The sequence below is a fragment of the Heptranchias perlo genome, chromosome 25 (genome assembly GCF_035084215.1).
Source record: "Heptranchias perlo isolate sHepPer1 chromosome 25, sHepPer1.hap1, whole genome shotgun sequence".
Taxonomy (NCBI): Eukaryota; Metazoa; Chordata; class Chondrichthyes; order Hexanchiformes; family Hexanchidae; genus Heptranchias; species Heptranchias perlo.
In genome coordinates, this window is record NC_090349.1 from 44,752,025 (window position 1) to 44,773,114 (window position 21,090).

Below are 21,090 nucleotides of genomic sequence, written 5' to 3' on the forward strand. Positions count from 1 at the left end.
GTTGTTGGAGCTGCACTCATCCAGGCAAATGGAGAGTATTCCATCTCACTCCTGACTTGTGCCTTGTAGATGGTGGAAGGGCTTTGGGGATTCAGGAGGTGAGTCACTCGCCGCAGAATACCCAGCCTCTGACCTGCTCTTGTAGCCACAGTATTTAGGTAGCTGGTCCAGTTAACTTTCTGGTCAATGGTGACCCCCAGGATGTTGATGGTGGGGGATTCGGCGATGGTAATGCTGTTGAATGTCAAGGGGAGGTGGTTAGACTCTCTCTTGTTGGAGGTGGTCATTGCCTGGCACTTGTCTGGCACCGATGTTACTTGCCACTTATCAGCCCAAGCCTGGATGTTGTCCAGGTCTTGCTGCATGCCGGCACGGACTGCTTCATTATCTGAGGGGTTGCGAATGGAACTGAACACTGTGCAATCATCAGCGAACATCCCCACTTCTGACCTTATGATGGAGGGAAGGTCATTGATGAGGCAGCTGAAGATGGTTGGGCCTAGGACACTGCCCTGAGGAACTCCTGCAGCAATGTCCTGGGGCTGAGATGATTGGCCTCCAACAACCACTACCATCTTCCTTTGTGCTAGGTATGACTCCAGCCACTGAAGAGTTTTCCCCCTGATTCCCATTGACTTCAATTTTACTAGGGCTCCTTGGTGCCACACTTGGTCAAATGCTGCCTTGATGTCAAGGGCAGTCACTCTCACCTCACCTCTGGAATTCAGCTCTTTTGTCCATGTTTGGACCAAGGCTGTAATGAGGTCAGGAGCCGAGTGTCCTGGCGGAACCCAAACTGAGCATCGGTGAGCAGGTTATTGGTGAGTAAGTGCCGCTTGATAGCACTGTCGACGACACCTTCCATCACTTTGCTGATGATTGAGAGTAGACTGATGGGGCGGTAATTGGCCGGATTGGATTTGTCCTGCTTTTTGTGGACAGGACGTATCTGGGCAATTTTCCACATTGTCGGGTGGATGCCAGTGTTGTAGCTGTACTGGAACAGCTTGGCTAGAGGCGCAGCTAGTTCTGGAGCACAAGTCTTCAGCACTATAGCTGGGATGTGGTCGGGGCCCATAGCCTTTGCTGTATCCAGTGCACTCAGGCGTTTCTTGATATCACGTGGAGTGAATCGAATTGGCTGAAGACTGGCTTCTGTGATGGTGGGGATATCGGGAGGAGGCCGAGATGGATCATCCACTCGGCACTTCTGGCTGAAGATGGTTGCAAACGCTTCAGCCTTGTGACTCCGCCATCATTGAGGATGGGGATGTTTGCAGAGCCTCCTCCTCCCATTAGTTGTTTAATTGTCCACCACCATTCACGACTGGATGTGGCAGGACTGCAGAGTTTTGATCTGATCCGTTGGTTGTGGAATCGCTTAGCTCTGTCTATAGCATGTTGCTTCCGCTGTTTAGCATGCACGTAATCCTTTGTTGTAGCTTCACTAGGTTGGCACCTCATTTTTAGGTATGCCTAGTGCTGCTCCTGGCATGTTCTTCTACACTCCTCATTGAACCAATTTGTGCACAGCAAGGTCCCACAGACAACAAATGAGATAAATGTGCAATTATTCTATTTCTAGCGGTTGATAGAGGAGTGTTGGTATTGGCCACAACACTGGGAGAGCCCCCTGCTCTTCATCAAATACTGTGGGATCTTTAACATCCACCTGAGAGGGCAAATGGGGCCTCGGTTTAATCTCTAATCTGGAAGACAGCACCGCTGACGGTGCAGCACTCCCTCAGTGCTAACCCTCCGACAATGCAGTACACCCTCAATACTGACCCTCCGACAGTGCAGCACACCCTCAGTGCTGACCCTCCGACAGTGCGGCGCTCCCTCAGTACTGACCCTCCGACAGTGCGGCGCTCCCTCAGTACTGACCCTCCGACAGCGCGGCGCTCCCTCAGTAATGACCCTCCGACAGCGCGGCGCTCCCTCAGTACTGACCCTCCGACAGCGCGGTGCTCCCTCAGTACTGACCCTCTGACAGTGCAGAGCTCCCTCAGTACTGACCCTCCGACAGTGCAGCGCTCCCTCAGAACTGACCCTCCGACAGTGCAGCACTCTCTCAGTACTGACCCTTCGACAGTGCAGCGCTCCCTCAGTACTGACCCTCCGACAGTGCGGCGCTCCCTCAGTACTGACCCTCCGACAGTGTGGCGCTCCCTCAGTACTGACCCTCCGACAGTGCAGCACTCCCTCAGTACTGACCCTCCGACAGTGCAGCGCTCCCTCAGAACTGACCCTCCGACAGTGCAGCACTCCCTCAGTACTGACCCTCCGACAGTGCAGCGCTCCCTCAGTACTGACCCTCCGACAGTGCAGCACTCCCTCAGTACTGACCCTCCGACAGTGCGGCGCTCCCTCAGTACTGGCGCTGGGAGTGTCGGCCTGGATTATGTGCTCAAGTTTGATTTCCACTTGGGGTAATTTGTTACCTAACAGTTAGGGGCTGCTTTTAACACACCCCATCCTCGCCTTCAGGAATGATGCGGGGCGGGGGGTGGGTGCGAGGAGGGGAGGGGGGGCTCGTGCCACATTCCCAATGCATTCCCACCTCTCACCTGACTTCAGGCACTGGAAGTTCACCCAGCCCCAGGGGAGCAGGGTCTGATTTAAATGACTGTGTCGTGTCCAGATGCCATCACCGGTATGCGCACACGCCTTTTTAACCGCGGGCCCCGATTACGGCCTGTGCAGTCTCTGGTCCGTCAGCAAAAGCCCAGCCGCAGGAGGCCCAGGTAAGCCTTTTATAAACTTTTTTTAAAAAAATGTTTCTTGTGGGCCAGGAGGAGCAGGATACCTCGGGCATTCCCCCCACATCTCCCCCGATCACGGCCCCGCTAACTCACCCCACCTCCTCCCAGTCCCCACCTACCTTGCCGGGGGGGACCAGGGGTCCCCAGAGGCCTGAACCCCCCACCCCAGCAACATCAATTCTGACCCCCGCCCCCTGGCAATGACATCATTCCCAACGGTGACATCATTCCCACCGGCTTCGGGCCGGTGTCAATGTCGGGGCGAATGAGTTAAAATCTCCCAGGGGGTGATGAGCATTTCACCGTTCACTTCCCCCCCCCGCGCCCCCACAACCCCCCCGATTCCTGCCCTGAGTTAAAATCGGCCTGTATTAGAATTTAATAAAATGTTATTTGCACCAGTGTTGGTCACCCGGACCTATCTGTGATCAGGATCTGTGAGACGTGCAGATACTTTCATCCAGACGGATCAATGCATGGCCAATCCCTGTCACATTCCTTCTTAGCTCCAAACAAAACAATAAAGAGAGGTTTAAATATAACCTTTTAATATCACAGGCTGTCACAAGTAATATATTCGTGTTAGACGGCTGTGAAGGTTGAACCTCCTGACCAGGAATACAGCTGGAAGTCAAATATATTCTTCCAGACAGTTCGATTTTTATTAAATTCTCGCAGTGATTGATTGGGCCAGAGAATTTATAAATCCTTTAGCGTAACTACTCAGCTGATGAACAAGGTTAAGTGCGTCACATTCAGGCACTCAAGTGAAATAAATGGCAACAGGGAATGGAAGAGAATTGTGTCAAGAGCATTCTTAGCTGGAATTATATATTCTTTTTAATTGAGAAGGTTTTCTCAAAGTCTGCGAATGATCAGTGTAACAGGAAATGGGAACGTGGGAATTGCTAGACGAGAAAAGACCAAGGTCCATCTAGTTCACCTTCTCCCATCCTGTAGGATACAACGATAATGACTAACCAGAGCAATCAATCTCGATCAGTGAGTCTCCAACAGGCCCAGACATGAGGTGAGGAAAACCCCCAGTGGGGGAGAGATTTGGGAACCAGAGGTCCAAAGTCACCTGTTCCTCCCGAGCCTGTTACACTCACCACACGTCGTGTCTCAAATTACTCATAGACCGTATCCCAAAATGTTATTCTCTGAAAGGAATCAATCTAATTTGCATTTCAATTAATCAATACTAACTGTTTCCACCGTCCCCCTAGAGATTAAATGAAAGAAAGAAGCAAAAGGAATAAGTCCTAACCGTATATCTGCCAGATTCTCAGTTGGTCATCATAAGGCAGGTGATACTTGAGTGGATCACCCACAGGGCCTTGGTAATAGGGTCTCATTATGGATTCATTGGTTGAGAAATGGGAAAGTCCAATGGCATGCCCAAATTCATGGACTGCTACAGCAAACAGGTCCATCTCATGAGGATCTGCAAAAAAAGAAAGACACCTTCTGAAACTGGCTCGTGGATCACCAGTCATCATTTTACTTCTCATCCTCTGTTTTCAAACCCCTCCGTGGCCTCGCCCCCTCCCTATTTCTGTAACCTCCTCCGGCCCTACAACCCTCCGAGATCTCTCCGCTCCTCCAATTCTGGCCTCTTGCTAATCCCCAGTTTTCATCATTCCACCACTGGCGGCTGTGCCTTCAGCTGCCTGGGCCCTAAGTCCTGGAATTCTCTCCCTAAACCTCTCTGCCTCTCCGTCCTCCTTTAAGTCGGCTTTAAAACCTACCTCTTTGACCAAGCTTTTGGTCACCTGTCCTCATATCTCCTTATGTGGCTCTGTATCAATTTTTGTCTGATAATCGCTCCTGTGAAGCGCCTTGGGACGTTTTACTACGTTAAAGGCGCTATATAAATGCAAGTTGTTGTTGTTACTACAAATAGATTCCAAAATGTTTTACTGCCTCCCAAGCCAAAGATTTCAATACAGTTGGAAGAACGCTATTAGATTTGATGGGATCTCCGAGTCTATTACATAATTAGCAGAAGTGACATGGGGATGGCAGTGTAGTGGTTATGTTACTGGACTAGTAATCCAGTTAGAGGTCAAGTTCATATCCCACCATGGGCAGTTTGAGAATTTGAATTCAATTTTTTTTTAAATTGGAAAAAAAATAGCGGATTTTAGTAAAAGTGACCGTGAAGCTGTCGGCCTGTTGTAAAAACCCAACTGGTTCACTAATATCCCTTTAGGGAAGGAAGCCTGCCGTCCTTACCCGGTCTGGGCCTACGTGTGACTCTAGTCCCACACCAACGTGGTTGACTCTGAAGTGGCCTAGCAAGCCCCTCAGTTGTATCAAACCCACCACAAAGATTCAAGAAGAAGGCGGCCCACTGCCACCTTCTCGGGGCAACTAGCAATGGGTAATAAATGCCGGCCTTCCCAGCGATGCCCACATCCTGAAAACGGATAAAAAAAGAAATGATTTATCACCAATTGAAAGATTGGTTCCTTTCGGTGGGAGAATGTGACATTTTACCAATCTGTGCCAAAGTGAAAGCTCATCCAAATAGCTCATCAACAAACATGGCAAAGGGACATGAACACCTCTTCGAATTTCATCTAGATTTTGTTGAAGATATATAAATAAACTTTACAGTGCTCGATTTTCTACTTCTCTGCACTTGGAGCAGAATCTGGTCCTTTGGGAGTGCAGATTGGAAAATGCATGAACAGAAATTGAAGGGCCTTGCCCACGGGATACATACATGCTCTCTTCTGGTGAAGCTCCATGATAGCAATAGAAAACTTACCCCAATGTGTTTAAAAACTGTTTTTTTTTTACAGTTAATAATCGTCAGTCGTTACAGGAGTGATCCCTGCCACTATTAAGGACGGCAGAAGTGGACAACTTTGGCCTCAGCACCAGAAGACTGGACATTTGAGCGAGATGCCACCTGCTGACCATCATGGCCCATGCCCTCCGAAGAGAGAAGGGGGAAAGGGATCCCTTCAGATGCAGAATTTAACACGGCAATAGTTAGTTTTGTTGCTGAACTGAACTGAACTGAACTGAATTGTCAGGGGAGGGGGGAAGGCCCGGGGCAGGAAAGGCCCCAAGGTTTTCGGAACGCTCCTGCTCACTCCTGGCCCACAAGGGGAAAGCTAAACATACAAAATTCCCTCACCTTACCGGCCCTCTTCTAGACCAGCTGCTCCTCCGCGCCCGGCGTTCCTGGTGAGCCCCTAGCACCGGGCGCCGAACCGCGCGTCTCCAAGTTAAAATGGCGTCGGGGTCTGAATAAGGTCATCAGGCCCCGACCTCGGCATTTTAATGAGAGCCCTCGACAGCCTGCGGCGAAGGCCTCGCGGCCTCCTGAAACCCAGGAGTAGAGATCGCGTGAGCGGGGGCTCGAGGCTCAGGGCAGGACCCTGCCCCTCATTTTAACCCCCCCCCGCATCCTCCCCCCCCCACCCCCCCGGCAATCCTCGCTGGGCGCTAGCAGTTAAAATCGGCGCTACAATTACCTTTTACAAGGTTAATAACATTACACAGCAGAACGGACACAAACAGAAAAACAAGACAAAGATATAATTGAACTGTAAATCACACTCCCAGCAGTGTGGCAACGTAATGCAATAGAACCCTGTTGAGAATCTACTGTAGTTGGTATGTTTAAATGCCCTCCTAGGCCTGGGGCTGTCGCAGGCGGGTTTTATGTGGATTTAATGCTTTCTCTCGTCTCCCTAGCAATTTCTTCTGATGAGAGCGACACCTGTATCTGTGCAGATTTCCTCAGAGATTTGGGACGATGGTCCCCCTGCTTGGTCATTGTGTCTAGGGAGCGCGTCAATGTACTACTGACATTGATGCATTTTTTTTTTGTTCCCGTCCCAATCACTCACCAGATACGTGCGAGGAATCTGCACCATCCTGAAAAAATAAACCAAGTAACTTCAGTTGCACAAGTTACGAGGCCTGGAGATCAAGTTAGTTGCACAGAAGCCGGTCACTAATAGTTTATTTCTGGCAAACTGCTCAGTGCCAAATGTACCTTATTTATACCATAGGTTCAGTGATTTAAACAACTCCAAACAATTACTTTAAAATGGAGCAGAGAAGGTGAAGGGGAGATTTAATAGAGGCGTTCAAAATGATATGGGGTTTTGACAGAGTAAATAAGGAGAAACTGTTTCCAGTGGCAGGAGGGTCAGTAACCAGAGGACACAGATTTAAGGTAATTGGCAAAAAGAACCAGAGGGGAGATGAGGAGAAATACTTTTACGCAGCGAGTTTTTATGACCTGGAATTCACTGCCTGAAAGGGCGGTGGAAGCAGATTCAATAATAACTTTCAAAAGGGAATTGGATAGGTACTCGAAAAGGAAAAATTTACAGGGCTATGGGGAAAGAGCAGGGAGAGTGGGATTAATTGGACAGCTCTTTCAAAGAGCCGGCACAGGCACGATGGGCTGAATGGCCTCCTTCTGTGCTGTACGACATTTTGCTGTAATTCCCACGATACAAGCCCTGAACTGCAATGTGTCGGTCGGTGAGCTGAGTGTTGACGTGAGTTGGCTGCCGTTTCAAGGCAATAATCACATCTCAGTGCTCAGATGCTGGCGATAATCCCCTTGAGCTTTACTTCTGCGTTCTGACATGATCTGAACCCCTTAATTAGATTACAGACTAGACGCTGCTCCAGGTACCCACTATTGACTGCACTTTGATACCAAAGGTTTGATGTAGATCCTGTATGCAGATAGTTCTTTATAGTTAATTGTTCACAGATGAAATGGTTAAAGCTGCCAATATTCAAAATATTTTTTAAAAGGCAGTATGGTAGTGTAGTGGTTATGTTACTGGATTAGTAACCAGAGGTCTGGACTATTGAATCCCACCATGGCAATTTGAGAATTTGAATTCAGTTTTATTAAATCTGGCGTCAATGATGTTGATTCATGCTGGAGAACCAAACCGTAGATATTGGCTTCACTCCGATACCTCAGCCAAGTTGACGTTGCTTGTGTGTGAATGTCAGCAGGTTTTTAACACCTGGGGAAGGGGGCAGGTTACAGGCAAACCTGACGCTTCCCTCAGTTGACACACGATCTCCATCAGGAATCACCAGACAGTGATCGGGAGCAGGGCTCATTTTGTCCTCTCCAACCCAGATAATTGGTGCCTACGGCCTCCGTGGCTAAGATCAACCAACTCCGGACCTAGGATCTTCCTGGTTTGGACAGGTCATTTCCACTCTGCATTTATCAAGAGCCATCAGAAGTCTCCACCATGGAACCCGAGCCATTTTAAATCAGTCTCAAATTCAACAGGAGTTAGGTTGAGTCAAACAGTTGGGGGGGAGAGATATCGAGTTAGAGACTGCAACAGAGACAACGACAAACTAAAAGAACTTTCATCCCCATTAGTTTGGGTCGGATTTGATACCAGGTCTCAGAAGTGAATGAATTTAACGAAAGAAAGAACTTGCATTTCTAAAGCGCATTTTACCACCTCAGGAAGTCCCAAAGCTCTTTGCAGCCAATGAAGTACTTTTGAAGTGCAGTCACTGTTGTAACGTAGGAAATGCAGCAGCCAATTTGCGCACAGCAAGATCCCACAAACAGCAATCAAATAATGACCAGATAATCTGTTTTTTTACTGATGTTAGTTGAGAGATGAATATTGGCCCAGGACACCGGGGAGAACTCCCCTGCTCTTCTTCGAAATAGTGCCATGGGATCTTTTACTTCCACCTGAGAGGGCTCTTGGTTTAACATCTCATCCGAAAGACGGCACACTCTGACAGTGCAGCACTCCCTCACTGGGAGCGTCAGCCTGGATTATGTGCTCAATTCTCTGGAGCGGGACTCGAACCCATAATCTTCTGACTCTGAGGTGAGAGCGCCACCCACCGAGCCACGGACTGACACTTAAAAGGTCCCCATTCACTCGTGCCACCAGCTTTAGGATTTGACGTACCTGAAGATCTGAACGACCAAGCCTCGTCATCATCGAAATGCGTATCTCCTGCAATGGGGTTGTCCCCTGGGAAGAAGGCATGGGCGACAGCACCCCCCGGGCCATCGAAGGGGTAACCGTCGTTGTGGTGGTTCTTTGAGAAGTCAATCAGAATGTCCGCGTCGTTCCCCGCCACCTCGTGGAAGTTCAGTGGTGCTATGTCACTCCAAACCTTCAGGGCATAATACATGAGTGCACGGATGGTGTCATGGCTCAATTGGGAATCCTTAGGAAACGTTCTGACTCTGCAGATGGAAAATGTAAGCTGTGAGGCTCGAACCTCGTTACTGCTAATTAGTGACAAAAAATGTAATGAATCACTTGTTAAGATTAATGGAAATACACTTCAGTCTATTTAGGCTTCAGGTGACAAATGGCAGCTCTTTTAGAAACCGACATTTGCATTAAGATTATAATATCAATAACCAGTTGTAAGCCTGAATTGATTGAAAGCAAGCATGCCAACATTGGCCATTTATTACTGCATACATTAACCAGTTTTAAATAAGACCATGAGCAGAATTAAAAGAGAACTCTCAAACAAACATCGCAGGGGCCACTAATGGAGCATCCCCTTGAATTTTTTTGTCCCAGTTTATATCTCTGTATAAAGAGCTGCAAAAAGGGCCTTGGAGAGGGTGCGGAGGAGATTTACTAGAATGGTACCAGGGATGAGGGACTTCAGTTCTGTGGAGAGACTGGAGAAGCTGGGATTGTTCACCTCAGAACAGAGAAGGTTAAGGGGAGAATTAATAGAGGTCTTCAAAATCATAAGAGGTTTTGATAGAGCAAATAAGGAGAAACTGTTTCCACTGTCAGGAGGGTCAGTAACCAGAGGACACAGATTTAAGATAATTGGCAAAAGGACCAGTGGGGGAGATGAAGAGAATTTTTTTAATGCAGCGAGTTGTTATGATCTGGAATGCACTGCCTGAAAGGGCGGTGGAAGCAGATTCAATAATAACTTTCAAAAGGGAATTGGATAAATACTTGAAAAGGAAAAATTTGCAGGGCTACGGGGAAAGAGCAGAGGAGTGGGACTAATTGGATAGCTCTTTCAAAGAACTGGCACAGGCATGATGGGCCGAATGGCCTCCTTCTGTGCTGCATGATTATATAAAATGGCTCAATGGATAAAAGCAACATTTAGTGTGGTATACTGAGCCAAATGGACCTGGAAAGTCTTGGGTTTTACCCCTTGCCAGTGTAGAATTAGCTGACCTCAATCAGGGCTGCAGTTGGGGTGTCAAAATTGGTCTTTTTTTTATTCATTCATGGGATGTGAGCGTCGCTGGCGAGGCCGGCATTTATTGCCCATCCCTAATTGCCCTTGAGAAGGTGGTGGTGAGCCGCCTTCTTGAACCGCTGCAGTCCGTGTGGTGAAGGTTCTCCCACAGTGCTGTTAGGAAGGGAGTTCCAGGATTTTGACCCAGCGACGATGAAGGAACGGCGATATATTTCCAAGTCGGGATGGTGTGTTACTTGGAGGGGAACGTACAGGTGGTGTTGTTCTCACGTGCCTGCTGCCCTTGTCCTTCTAGGTGGTAGAGGTCGCAGGTTTGGGAGGTGCTGTCGAAGAAGCCTTGGCGAGTTGCTGCAGTGCATCCTGTGGATGGTGTACACTGCAGCCACAGTGTGCCGGTGGTGAAGGGAGTGAATGTTTCGGGTGGTGGATGGGGTGCCAATCAAGTGGGCTGCTTTGTCCTGGATGGTGTCGAGCTTCTTGAGTGTTTTTGGAGCTGCACTCATCCAGGCAAGTGGAGAGTATTCCATCACACTCCTGAATTGTACCTTGTAGATGATGGAAAGGCTTTGGGGAGTCAGGAGGTGAGTCACTCGCCGCAGAATACCCAGCCTCTGACCTGCTCTTGTAGCCACAGTATTTATATGGCTGGTCCAGTTAAGTTTCTGGTCAATGGTGACCCCCAGGATGTTGATGGTGGGGGATTCGGCGATGGTAATGCTGTTGAATGTCAAGGCGAGGTGGTTAGACTCTCTCTTGTTAGAGGTGGTCATTGCCTGGCACTTGTCTGGCACCGATGTTACTTGCCTCTTATCAGCCCAAGCCTGGATGTTGTCCAGGTCTTGCTGCATGTGGGCACGGACTGCTTCATTATCTGAGGGGTTGCGAATGGAACTGAACACTGTGCAATCATCAGAGAACATCCCCATTTCTGACCTTATGATGGAGGGAAGGTCATTGATGAGGCAGCTGAAGATGGTTGGGCCTAGGACACTGCCCTGAGGAACTCCTGCAGCAATGTCCTGGGGCTGAGATGATTGGCCTCCAACAACCACTACCATCTTCCTTTGCGTTAGGTATGACTCCAGCCACTGGACAGCTTTCCCCCTGATTCCCATTGACTTCAATTTTACCAGGGCTCCTTGGTGCCACACTCGGTCAAATGCTGCCTTGATGTCAAGGGCAGTCACTCTCACCTCACCTCTGGAATTCAGCTCTTTTGTCCATGTTTGGACCAAGGCTGTAATGAGGTCTGGAGCCGAGTGGTCCTGGCGGAACCCAAACTGAGCATCGGTGAGCAGGTTATTGGTGAGTAAGTGCCGCTTGATAGCACTGTCGACGACACCTTCCATCACTTTGCTGATGATTGAGAGTAGCCTGATGGGGCAGTAATTGGCCGGATTGGATTTGTCCTGCTTCTTGTGGACAGGACATACCTGGGCAATTTTCCACATTGTCGGGTAGATGCCAGTGCTGTAGCTGTACTGGAACAGCTTGGCTAGAGGCGCAGCTAGTTCTGGAACATGAGTCTTCAGCACTACAGCCGGGTTGTTGTCAGGGCCCATAGCCTTTGCTGTATCCAGTGCACTCAGGCGTTTCTTGATATCACGTGGAGTGAATCGAATTGGCTGAAGACTGGCTTCCGTGATGGTGGGGATATCGGGAGGAGGCCGAGATGGATCATCCACTCGGCACTTCTGGCTGAAGATGGTTGCAAACGCTTCAGCCTTGTCTTTTGCACTCACGTGCTGGACTCCGCCATCATTGAGGATGGGGATGTTTGCAGAGCCTCCTCCTCCCGTTAGTTGTTTAATTGTCCACCACCATTCACGACTGGATGTGGCAGGACTGCAGAGCTTTGATCTGATCCGTTGGTTGTGGAATCGCTTAGCTCTGTCTATAGCATGTTGCTTCCGCTGTTTAGCATGCATGTAGTCCTGAGTTGCAGCTTCACCAGGTTGGCACCTCATTTTTCGGTACGCCTGGTGCTGCTCCTGGCATGCTCTTCTACACTCCTCATTGAACCAGGTCTTGTTTCCGTGGTCTTTGGAGGCGGGGGAGAAAAATTAGGGTTGGTTTTCACCCCTGTTTGTCAATGACCCCTAATAGAAAGGGCACATGTCTGGACATCAGGTGAGGACAGATAGGCTATGCTTAGCTCTGATCTCGTGGTTCAGTAGCCTGCCAGGGACACATGCATGAAGATTGTGTCCTTGGGTAAACTCAAGGGTACACAGGCCATTAGTTGTCAGGACTCAAGGGGCAAAACTGAAAATATTTTTCTTCACATTTTCAGACGTTATAAACTGAGCCTTCTCAGGGTGGAAAGTAGAGTGTGCTCCTCCGATAGGGTAGATACAGAGAAACTATTTCCTCTGGTGGGGGAATTCACAACAAGGGGGCATAGTCTTAAAATTAGAGCCAGGCCGTTCAGGAGTGAAATCAGGAAGCACTTCTTCACACAAAGGGGAGTGGGAATCTGAAATTCTCTCCCCCAAAAGGCTGTGGATGCTGTGGGCCAATTTCAAGACTGAGATCGATAGATTTTCATTCGGTAAAGGTATTAAGGGATATGGAGAAAATGGATTTGAAGTCCAGATCAGCCATGATCTAATTGAATGGCATAACAGGCTCGAGGGGCTGAATGGCCTCATCCTGTTCCTATTGTGCTGGAAAACAATGCTAAACCTGGCTCAAATTCCAGGCTAAAGCGCAGGAAGAATTTGATTGTTTCTTTCCTTAACCTTTGTAAAGAAGGTTCAGCTCTCAGTTAACTCCAACATCTTGACATTCACAAAAAGGGAACTGGTATCTTGAGATATCATCACTGAAAGTTTAATCAGTGAAAAACTGCAGTTGACCAAAAGGAAATTCCTTGTTCATGTGTTATAAAGAGGCCATTTATCAATAGTCTGGTGTGTTGGAGCTTGGTGTTCCTCACCCTTTAATGTGGTGCGCTAGTATATCAAAGAATGGCATGATATGGGCACCAACATTCTTATCTTAGACTGGCATTTCCCATAACGACCTCCTTTCTTTTGGGGAAGGTGAAAATTGGATGTGTGCCACATTCTACCAGGAAGCAAATCGAACTGAAGGACAAGCTTGATAATGAGTGGGATTGGGTTGCGTGGAGAGAGTAAAGTTTCTGAAAGATGTAACTTTCATGCATCATAGGTGCATTTAAGGGGAAGCTAGAAATGTATATGGGGGAGAAAGGAATAGAAGGATATGCTGAGAGGGTGAGATGAAGTAAAGAGGGAGGAGGCTCGTGTGGAGCATAAACACCAGCATGGACCTGTTGGACTGAATGGCCTGTTCCTGTGCTGTAAACTTTTATGTAATTCTAAATGATTTTGACCCATTTATATTCTACCCTACACTTTTTAAAATTCTCCTTCCCTTCTTTAAGGTTCCCTGCAGAAAGTCCCATTCCCCCATTAAGACAGTTGCAAGAAGTGTTTTTGCTGCTCGAGGTGAGTGACTCCAGTGACACACTCTCTGATGGCCCTCCGTATCCCCGCGGGGTAATATCTGGCCTTCTGCAGGGGCAGCAACCAAAACTGGGAAAGGTGGGGATCAGAACAAAGAGATTCCACGCCCTGCCAGGACCCCATCTCTGGGGAGAGGACGTCTTTAAGGAGTGGACCTCAAATTGTTGCTTTCAAATGATTCGAAAAAAAGATCTGGTTTAAGTGGTAAGAGCAATGGAAGAAAAATAAAGAAGGTAACTGGATAAGCACCAAGCATTTATAATAAGAAAGAGTGAAATTATTCGTAGCACTTAAAAGATTACATTTCTCCGAGCAAGTATTCTTGTTCCTAAATTGCTAATGTCAATAAATTTAACATCTGATTAACTGAAGCAGCTTTCATCTTGTCAGGACCGTGCATTAATAACCCAAACACAAAGATGCAATTAAAGATTGACAATTACCTCCAGGATATATTCCTTTTATTCCATTTAGTCCCAGGTTGAACAGTTCTCTTCCTTCTGATTCTTTCTGGTTCAGCGATATCAGGCAGGGAACAGCGAGGGGTTTTCATTAATGTCAGTGTGTCTTCATCTACAATTCAAACAAGTCAAGTTGCTTCTTCACACAGGAATGAAATAAATGAACAAGGGTGAGTGAACATTCTTTGCACTAGATTCCTTCACAAAGGTTTCAATAACTATTTCTCCCGCAATGTTTCACTAACGGAGAGGAAGAGGAACGATGACACGGGCGTGATGGGCTGAATGGCCTCCTTCTGTGCTGCAAAGATTCCATGAAGAAAAGGGGAAACGGATGAGAAAAATGGAAGGGGAAGAAGAGAAGGGAGAAGAGGAAGGGGAAAGGGAAGAGGAAGGAGGATAGGGCAACGGGAAATGGGAATAAAAGGGGATAGAGAAAGGAAAGGGAATGGGGAAAGGGAATGGGGAAAGGAGACGAGGAGAGGAGGCAGGGGAAACAAGGAAAGACACATTGGTTTCTGATACGTGCTAAAACACAAGGCTTTTATATATCTATTGCTTTGAAGTGTACTAACAATTAAACTTAGATATTAAAAGCAGTGCTAGAAAATACCCTCCCAATAGAAAGGTTTTGATAGGCTTTGCAAAAGAGTATTGGAAACTTGGGAAACTCTGAGGATTATCCTGCAAAAGGGACCAGGGGAATCACTCAAAATACTGTAAGTACAGACATGGAGCAGAGTCTGATTTTTAAAATGAGGTTTACTTTGGCTGGGGAAGGCACTGTGTTCGTGTCAGATAAGATTTTTGTTGGTGTGTAAAAGCGTTTTGAGCATTTTGGGGTTATGTAAATTTTGTGTCTCCCACAAAGTTCTAATCCAATCACCGATAAAAGAAACTCGCCTACAAATTTGGTTAACGTGGGGGGGGTCCCGGTGGCTCAGATGCGATATGCACTGCCTGGCATGGTGCTGGGCGAGGCAGACCAGACAGGACCCAGGTTCAGTTTTAGAGGTGTTCACAACCAGGGCAGCAGTCAGGCTGATACAATTGGCCTTTGAAACCTTGAGCACAGAGGGGAAAAAATATAGTTGAGTTCTCATTCTTGATCGCTATCAAACAATCCCTACTGGAAAGTGTGTGTGTGTGGTCGTGAGCAGAAGATCAGGCTTGGCATCGATGTCAGCCATGTTGGTTAGTGTTGTTGGGCGAGGGACTGGAGGGATGGTGTAATCGGAACCCAGTACAAACCATTAGGGATGTGAGGGGTATTGTCTTTCATGCCCTTCCCTTCACTCCCCAACTCTCAACATGGTTGCTCCTTTGAAACACAAGGCAGCACAAGTACACAAGTAAATGGGTACAAGTCCATATATATGGGTGTGCTAGTGTAGTGGTTATATTACTAGTCGAGCAATCCAGAGGCCTGGACCAATAATCCAGATCAGAACGGGAGTTCAAATCCCACCCATGGGTAGTTTGAGAATTTGAGTTCAGTTTTAAAAAAATCTGCGTTGCTAATGTTCTTCCTTTTGGGAAGGAAATCTTATGTCTGGCCTATATATGACTACTCTTTCCTGTTCTCTGAAGTGGCCTAGCAAGCCACTCAATTCAGGGCAACTGGGGATAGATAATAAATGCTAAGAATGAATTTTTAAAAAAATGTAGATACAGCTTTCCGCTCATCCAATATCAAAATATTTATTGGATGAAAGTTTCCTGTCCATCCTTAGATCTCCATCCATGTGGTGAAGATGAATATTTACCCCAACTAGTTGAATTCATGTTTAACCAGCAGGATGGACAATCTGAGGTCATTTTAACTCCTAACAGTAGACGGTCCATTACAGTGTATATCAATTCTGATCATAGTCTACCTACCGTCTTGTTCTTACAGAAGATAGTTCAAGTCACCCTTCCTACGATGTAGAAAAATAGTGGACTGCACACCATCGGATTCTGTGCAGTGATAAAGTGATGGCTCCCAACTTTACAAAGATAGATACAGACCAGCAAGATAATTTGGGCCATCCTAGCTCATGCATCTCGAAAGACACGACAGACTACAGGTCCCCATTACTGCAGACAACTGTTCCTTGAATGATTTCAGGGTTTTTTTGCCAGCAATACCCTCCCAAGTGTTGATCGATGTTTGAAATCCAAATTTGCCTTTTGCCAATTTGAATCTGTGGCTCCTTGTTCTGCCATCAGGGTTCAGTTTGAAGTCATGTTCTGCATGTACTGTTTCTGTACAGTGTACTGTTTTATAAAAACTAGACATTTCTATCTACCAGCACAAGAATGAGGAATTATACATGGAAGTTACAACACAGAAATAGGCCATTTGGCCCAACCAGTCCATGTCAGCGTTAGCCCGCCACGCGAGTAAATAATCCTAATCACATTTACCCGCCCAGTTCCTATATCTCTTCCACCTCTTTTCCTGCATCCACCTCTCCAATCTAATCTGGAAATGTTGACAGTTTCTGCCTCAGCCACTAACCCTGGAAGTGAATCCCACAGCCTCACAACTCTGTGTGTGAAGAAGTTTCTCCTGCCCTCTGTTCTAAATCTTTTATAGAGCAGTTCCTCTAGATGTCTGGTATTAATTGCCTCCCGTGTTTACAGGCATTCTGAAATTATCAATGGGTCCAAGATTGACAGGGAATCTTCAAAACCAGAAATCGCATTCTACAAAAGAAGTTACAATGCACTGTAAGTAAAAATAAGTTTCTTTGAAATGTAATTCGGCTTTATACACTTTCAAAATAATAGCACATACCTATCACTCCATTAATTTCAAGTCCACCGAATTTTTGCATGGCTTTAATGGCTTTTGTTAATGCTTCTTGTGTTTGAAGTTGTCCAGTAACAGGATCTGGAGGAGGCAGGTAACCAAACTTAGTCAACCATTCCTGTGGAATAAAAGGTGACAATTTAATGCAGTTCCGTTAACTTGAAGTTTTGACTAGCAATCCAGTCAATACTATTCATTCAGTGTTTCCAAACTGTCAGAATCGGCTAAAATCCATTAGTAGTGGAGAGACAAAATTGTTCTTACAGTCCAAATATTTATTTAGTATCCCCTGGAGGGACCCATGTTAAAGGTTGAAAGCTTGGGAAATAATAATATCCACATAACCTACGCCAGTGTTTGTCTCAATACCTTAGCCGTTAGCCACATGTGGCTAATTGGGAATCCAGATGTGGCTAATTGCACCTCTGATTTGTAAATAAAGAATAATAGACACCGTCGTTGGTCATGTGATCTCAATACTCATATCCGCACAGTGTGTGCGTGTGAACTTTAACCTTTTTGAGGGTTTGTTGGTGCGACGGTGAGAGGAAAAGCAGAGTGCGAGTGTTTATTGATCATTGGGCGTTTTACTTCCATGGTTACTGAATGGTGGTGGATGTTTGTAAGTCAATACACATGTGTCAAGTCCTTGTACCTTATTGTGTGAGTGTGTGTGAGGCAATTTCTACTAAAATTAGAGCATGATGCTGAAACGGTGTCACCGTGGCCTCACCTGCGACCAGTCAGAGATTTCTATTGGACAACACCGGTCTACACTGACACAGCTCCTCTGTGTGTTGCTGGGGCTGAGGCTACGTCACTGGAAAAAGGATCAATGCTGACAGTTATTGTCTTAAGGTATTCAGATCACTTGGAAGTAGCTTGCAGAAGCAGTAATGTGGCAGTTGGACAAGTATGTCGGACTAAAGATGCATTTACATTGCAGGTTTTAGGACAGATACGAAGTGATTGCAGCTTTGCACCGATGCTAAACCGACAGAGTAAATCCAGAATCGGGAGAGTAGATTTTTTAACTTGCATTCGCAGACGCTGAGCGTTTCCGGCATTTTCTGTTTTTTTGTCTCGCATTAAACACACGGGCCCTGAATTTCCTCGGTCCTGCTCTCATTCCGCCGGCAAAAGTACGGCAGAGAGACCTGGTTTACCCCGGGAAACGGGCGCACTTCTGGCGACGTCATGGTGGAGCAGGAGCAGCTCCAAGGAAATTCCCGGCCATTGTACTTTCAAACAAAAACTGCCTCCTAGGTCAAATAGCCAATAATCCCTAATCAGGACAGGGATCCAACCTCCCAAAACATTTGGGACCCCCCCCCCCCACAAAAAATGTCAACTAGCAGCCTATTACTGGGGACTAACACCCAACATTCACCCCCTCCCCCCCCGATTCTCAGGGCACTCCCAGCACCTCAGGCATTATGGAACGAGACCACCTGAGAAATATTTACATCAAGTCTACAGTACAGAAACAGGCCATTCGGCCCAACAGGTCCGTGCCGGTGTTTATGCTCCACACGAGCCTCCTCCCTCCCTACTTCATCTCACCCTATCAGCATATCCTTCTATTCCTTTCTCCCTCATGTGTTTATCCGGCTTCCCCTTAAATGCATCGATGTTATTCACCTCAACTACTCCTTGCGGTAGCGAGTTCCACATTCTCACCACTCTCTCGGTAAAGAAGTTTCTCCTGAATTCCCTATTGGTTTTATTAGTGACTATCTTATATTTACGGCCCCTAGTTTTGATCTCACCCACAAATTAAAACATCTTCTCTACGTCGACCCTATAAAACCCCTTCATCATTTTAAAGGCCTCTATCAGGTCACCCCTCAGTTTTCTGTTTTCTAGAGGAAAGAGCCCCAGCCTGCTCAATCTTTCCTGATAGCTACAACCTCTCAGTTCTGGTATCATCCTAGTAAATCTTTTTTGCACCTTCTCCAATGCATCTATATCCTTTTGTAATATTGAGAACATAAGAACATAAGAAATAGGAGCAGGAGTAGGCCATACGGCCCCTCGAGCCTGCTCCACCATTCAATCAGATCATGGCTGACCTTCTACCTCAACTCCACTTTCCCGCCCGATCCCCATATCCCTCGATTCCCCTAGAGTCGAAATACCCATCGATCTCAGTCTTGAATATACTCAACGACTCAGCATCCACAGCCCTCTGGGGTAGAGAATTCCAAAGATTCACAACCCTCTGAGTGAAGAAAATTCTCATCTCAGTCCTACACAGCCGACCCCTTATCCTGAGACTATGCCCCCTAGTTCTAGACTCTCCAGCCAGGGGAAACAGCCTCTCAGCATCTACTCTGTCAAGCCCTCTCAGAATCTTATACGTTTCAATGAGATCATCTCTCATTCTTCTAAACTCCAGAGACTATAGTCCCATTCTACTCAATCAGACCAGGACTGTGCACAGTACTCCAAGTGTGAGATGACCTTGCATTTTGGCCAAGTGGTCAGCTCATTTGGCTGCAGGGAACAGCCAGTCTCCGAGGAGCAGCTGGTCCCGGAGACCCCCACACTCGTGTGATGATCTGCACTCCCAGCCGGGCCAGTGGGGCACAGGCCCAACTGGGAGCCAGACAATTCCCCCACAGTGAAGGGAACTTGGGCCATTTTTACACACCTCCTTGTGTTAATTCCCTGCCTTCCCCTATACTCTACAACTCAAAGTGTTGATAGATGGAACCCCTATTATACCCACCCAGGGATCTGATATTAATAATAAAAAAACAGCAGAAAGGTTTGCTCTTTAAAATATTATTATTCCGCTCTAAGTACTTCAGCCTTTAACTCTTCAAAATTAAGTCAGAAACTGACATTTTACGCCCAGATTTGAAAACAATTTTTTCCAGACTCAATCATTAATTCATCCGACATTGCAAGAATAGAACTGTGAAAGAGAGAGAAAGAAGGAAAGACTTGCATTTCTATAGCGCCCTTCATGACCTCAGGACATCCCAAAGCGTTTTACAGCCAATGAAGTACTTTCGAAGTGTAGCCACTGTTGCAATGTAGGAAATGCAGCAGCCAATTTGAGCACAGCAAGATCCAACAAACAGCAATGTGATAATGACCAGATAATCTGTTTTAGGTGTTGGTTGAGGGATAAATATTGGCCCCAGGACACCGGGGAGAACTCCCCCGCTCTTAGTGCCTTGGGATCTTTTACGCCCACCTGAGAGGGCAGACGGGGTCTCGGTTTAACCTCTCATCCGAAAGGTGGCACCTCCGACAGTGCAGCGCTCGCTCAGTACTACAATGACTTTGAGGCTCGAGTCTCGGCAATGTGATGATGACCAGATAATCTGTTTTAGGTGTTGGCTGAAGGATAACTATTGGCCAGGACACCGGAGAGAACTCCCCCGCTCTTCGAATAGTGTCATAGGGTCATTTACACCCACCTGAAAGGGCCTCAGGTTAACGACTCATTAAATCCTCAGCAATATCAAAAAAAAACTCTTAGCTCTGAATTTTTTGTCCAACTGCGTGAAACGCTGAAATTTTGGTATTTTTGATTTGTTTTCTCCTCTCCACATGTCCCCGCGGTGTTGGGATCCTTAACGTTGGTTTGAACCATCTGAACAAGCAGATCTTGTTTGCTGCCAACTGAAGGAAGCCATCACCTCACGGAAGAATCAGCAAACACGAGGCAGACTGCGGCAAAAGTGGGATTTTACTTGTGTCCTTTTAAAAATAAAGGCCATTTGTTGGAGGGTTGAAAATGAGGTTTCTCATTTTCTTCTAAGTTTAGTGTACCATTTCAAAATCGGTATTCTGCTGATTATTATATTTCAAACAAAAAAAATCTACAAACAGTAACAATTGGTAATTGAATTTCAGGATGTAATCTTGTCAAGTTTCATCTCGGCGCCCAACTTAATTATTAATTGCATTTATGAATTTTGATCTTGTACACTGTGGCTGGAAACCTGACTACAAAAGACATTAAATGAATAAGAACAGGAATTGGCTGTACCTCATCTTTGAATTTTGTGCTTTGAGCCGTAAGTAAGGAAGACTCCGTGATGTATGACTTACATTGCATGCACGATGATTTGATTCCAAATGACAGAAAAGATTTATTAGAAAGAGAGAGAGAGGAGAAAAAGAATTGCAGTGTAATTATTAACAGCTCTTATTCAAACAAAGAACCTTTGTAGTAGTTCAGAAGAAGTCATTCAAAAAGATGAATAAGCCCCTGCTAGACTTTATTCAGGAGCCAGCCTTGGGCTTAGTGGTAGCATTCCCACCTCTGAGTGAGAAGGTTAAGCCCTGCACTAGGCATTCCCGGTGAGTAGAGACTGGAATATGGGGGC

At 46.6% G+C, this 21,090-nt stretch overlaps 1 protein-coding gene across 1 annotated transcript in view; it reads right to left on the reverse strand.

Annotated features, from left to right (window-relative positions):
• Positions 1-16,784, reverse strand: part of mmp17a (matrix metallopeptidase 17a) — a 35,091-nt gene extending 18,307 nt beyond the window's left edge. Inside the window, exons 1-4 of the mRNA XM_068006266.1 lie at positions 16,730-16,784; positions 13,930-14,059; positions 8,711-8,994; positions 4,036-4,212 (exon numbers count right to left, since the gene is read on the reverse strand). Of these exons, the coding sequence (XP_067862367.1) occupies positions 4,036-4,212; positions 8,711-8,994; positions 13,930-14,059; positions 16,730-16,769 (631 nt within the window). The 5' untranslated portion in view covers positions 16,770-16,784. The remainder of the gene's footprint in view (positions 1-4,035; positions 4,213-8,710; positions 8,995-13,929; positions 14,060-16,729) is intronic.
• Between the last annotated feature and the right edge of the window lie 4,306 nt (positions 16,785-21,090).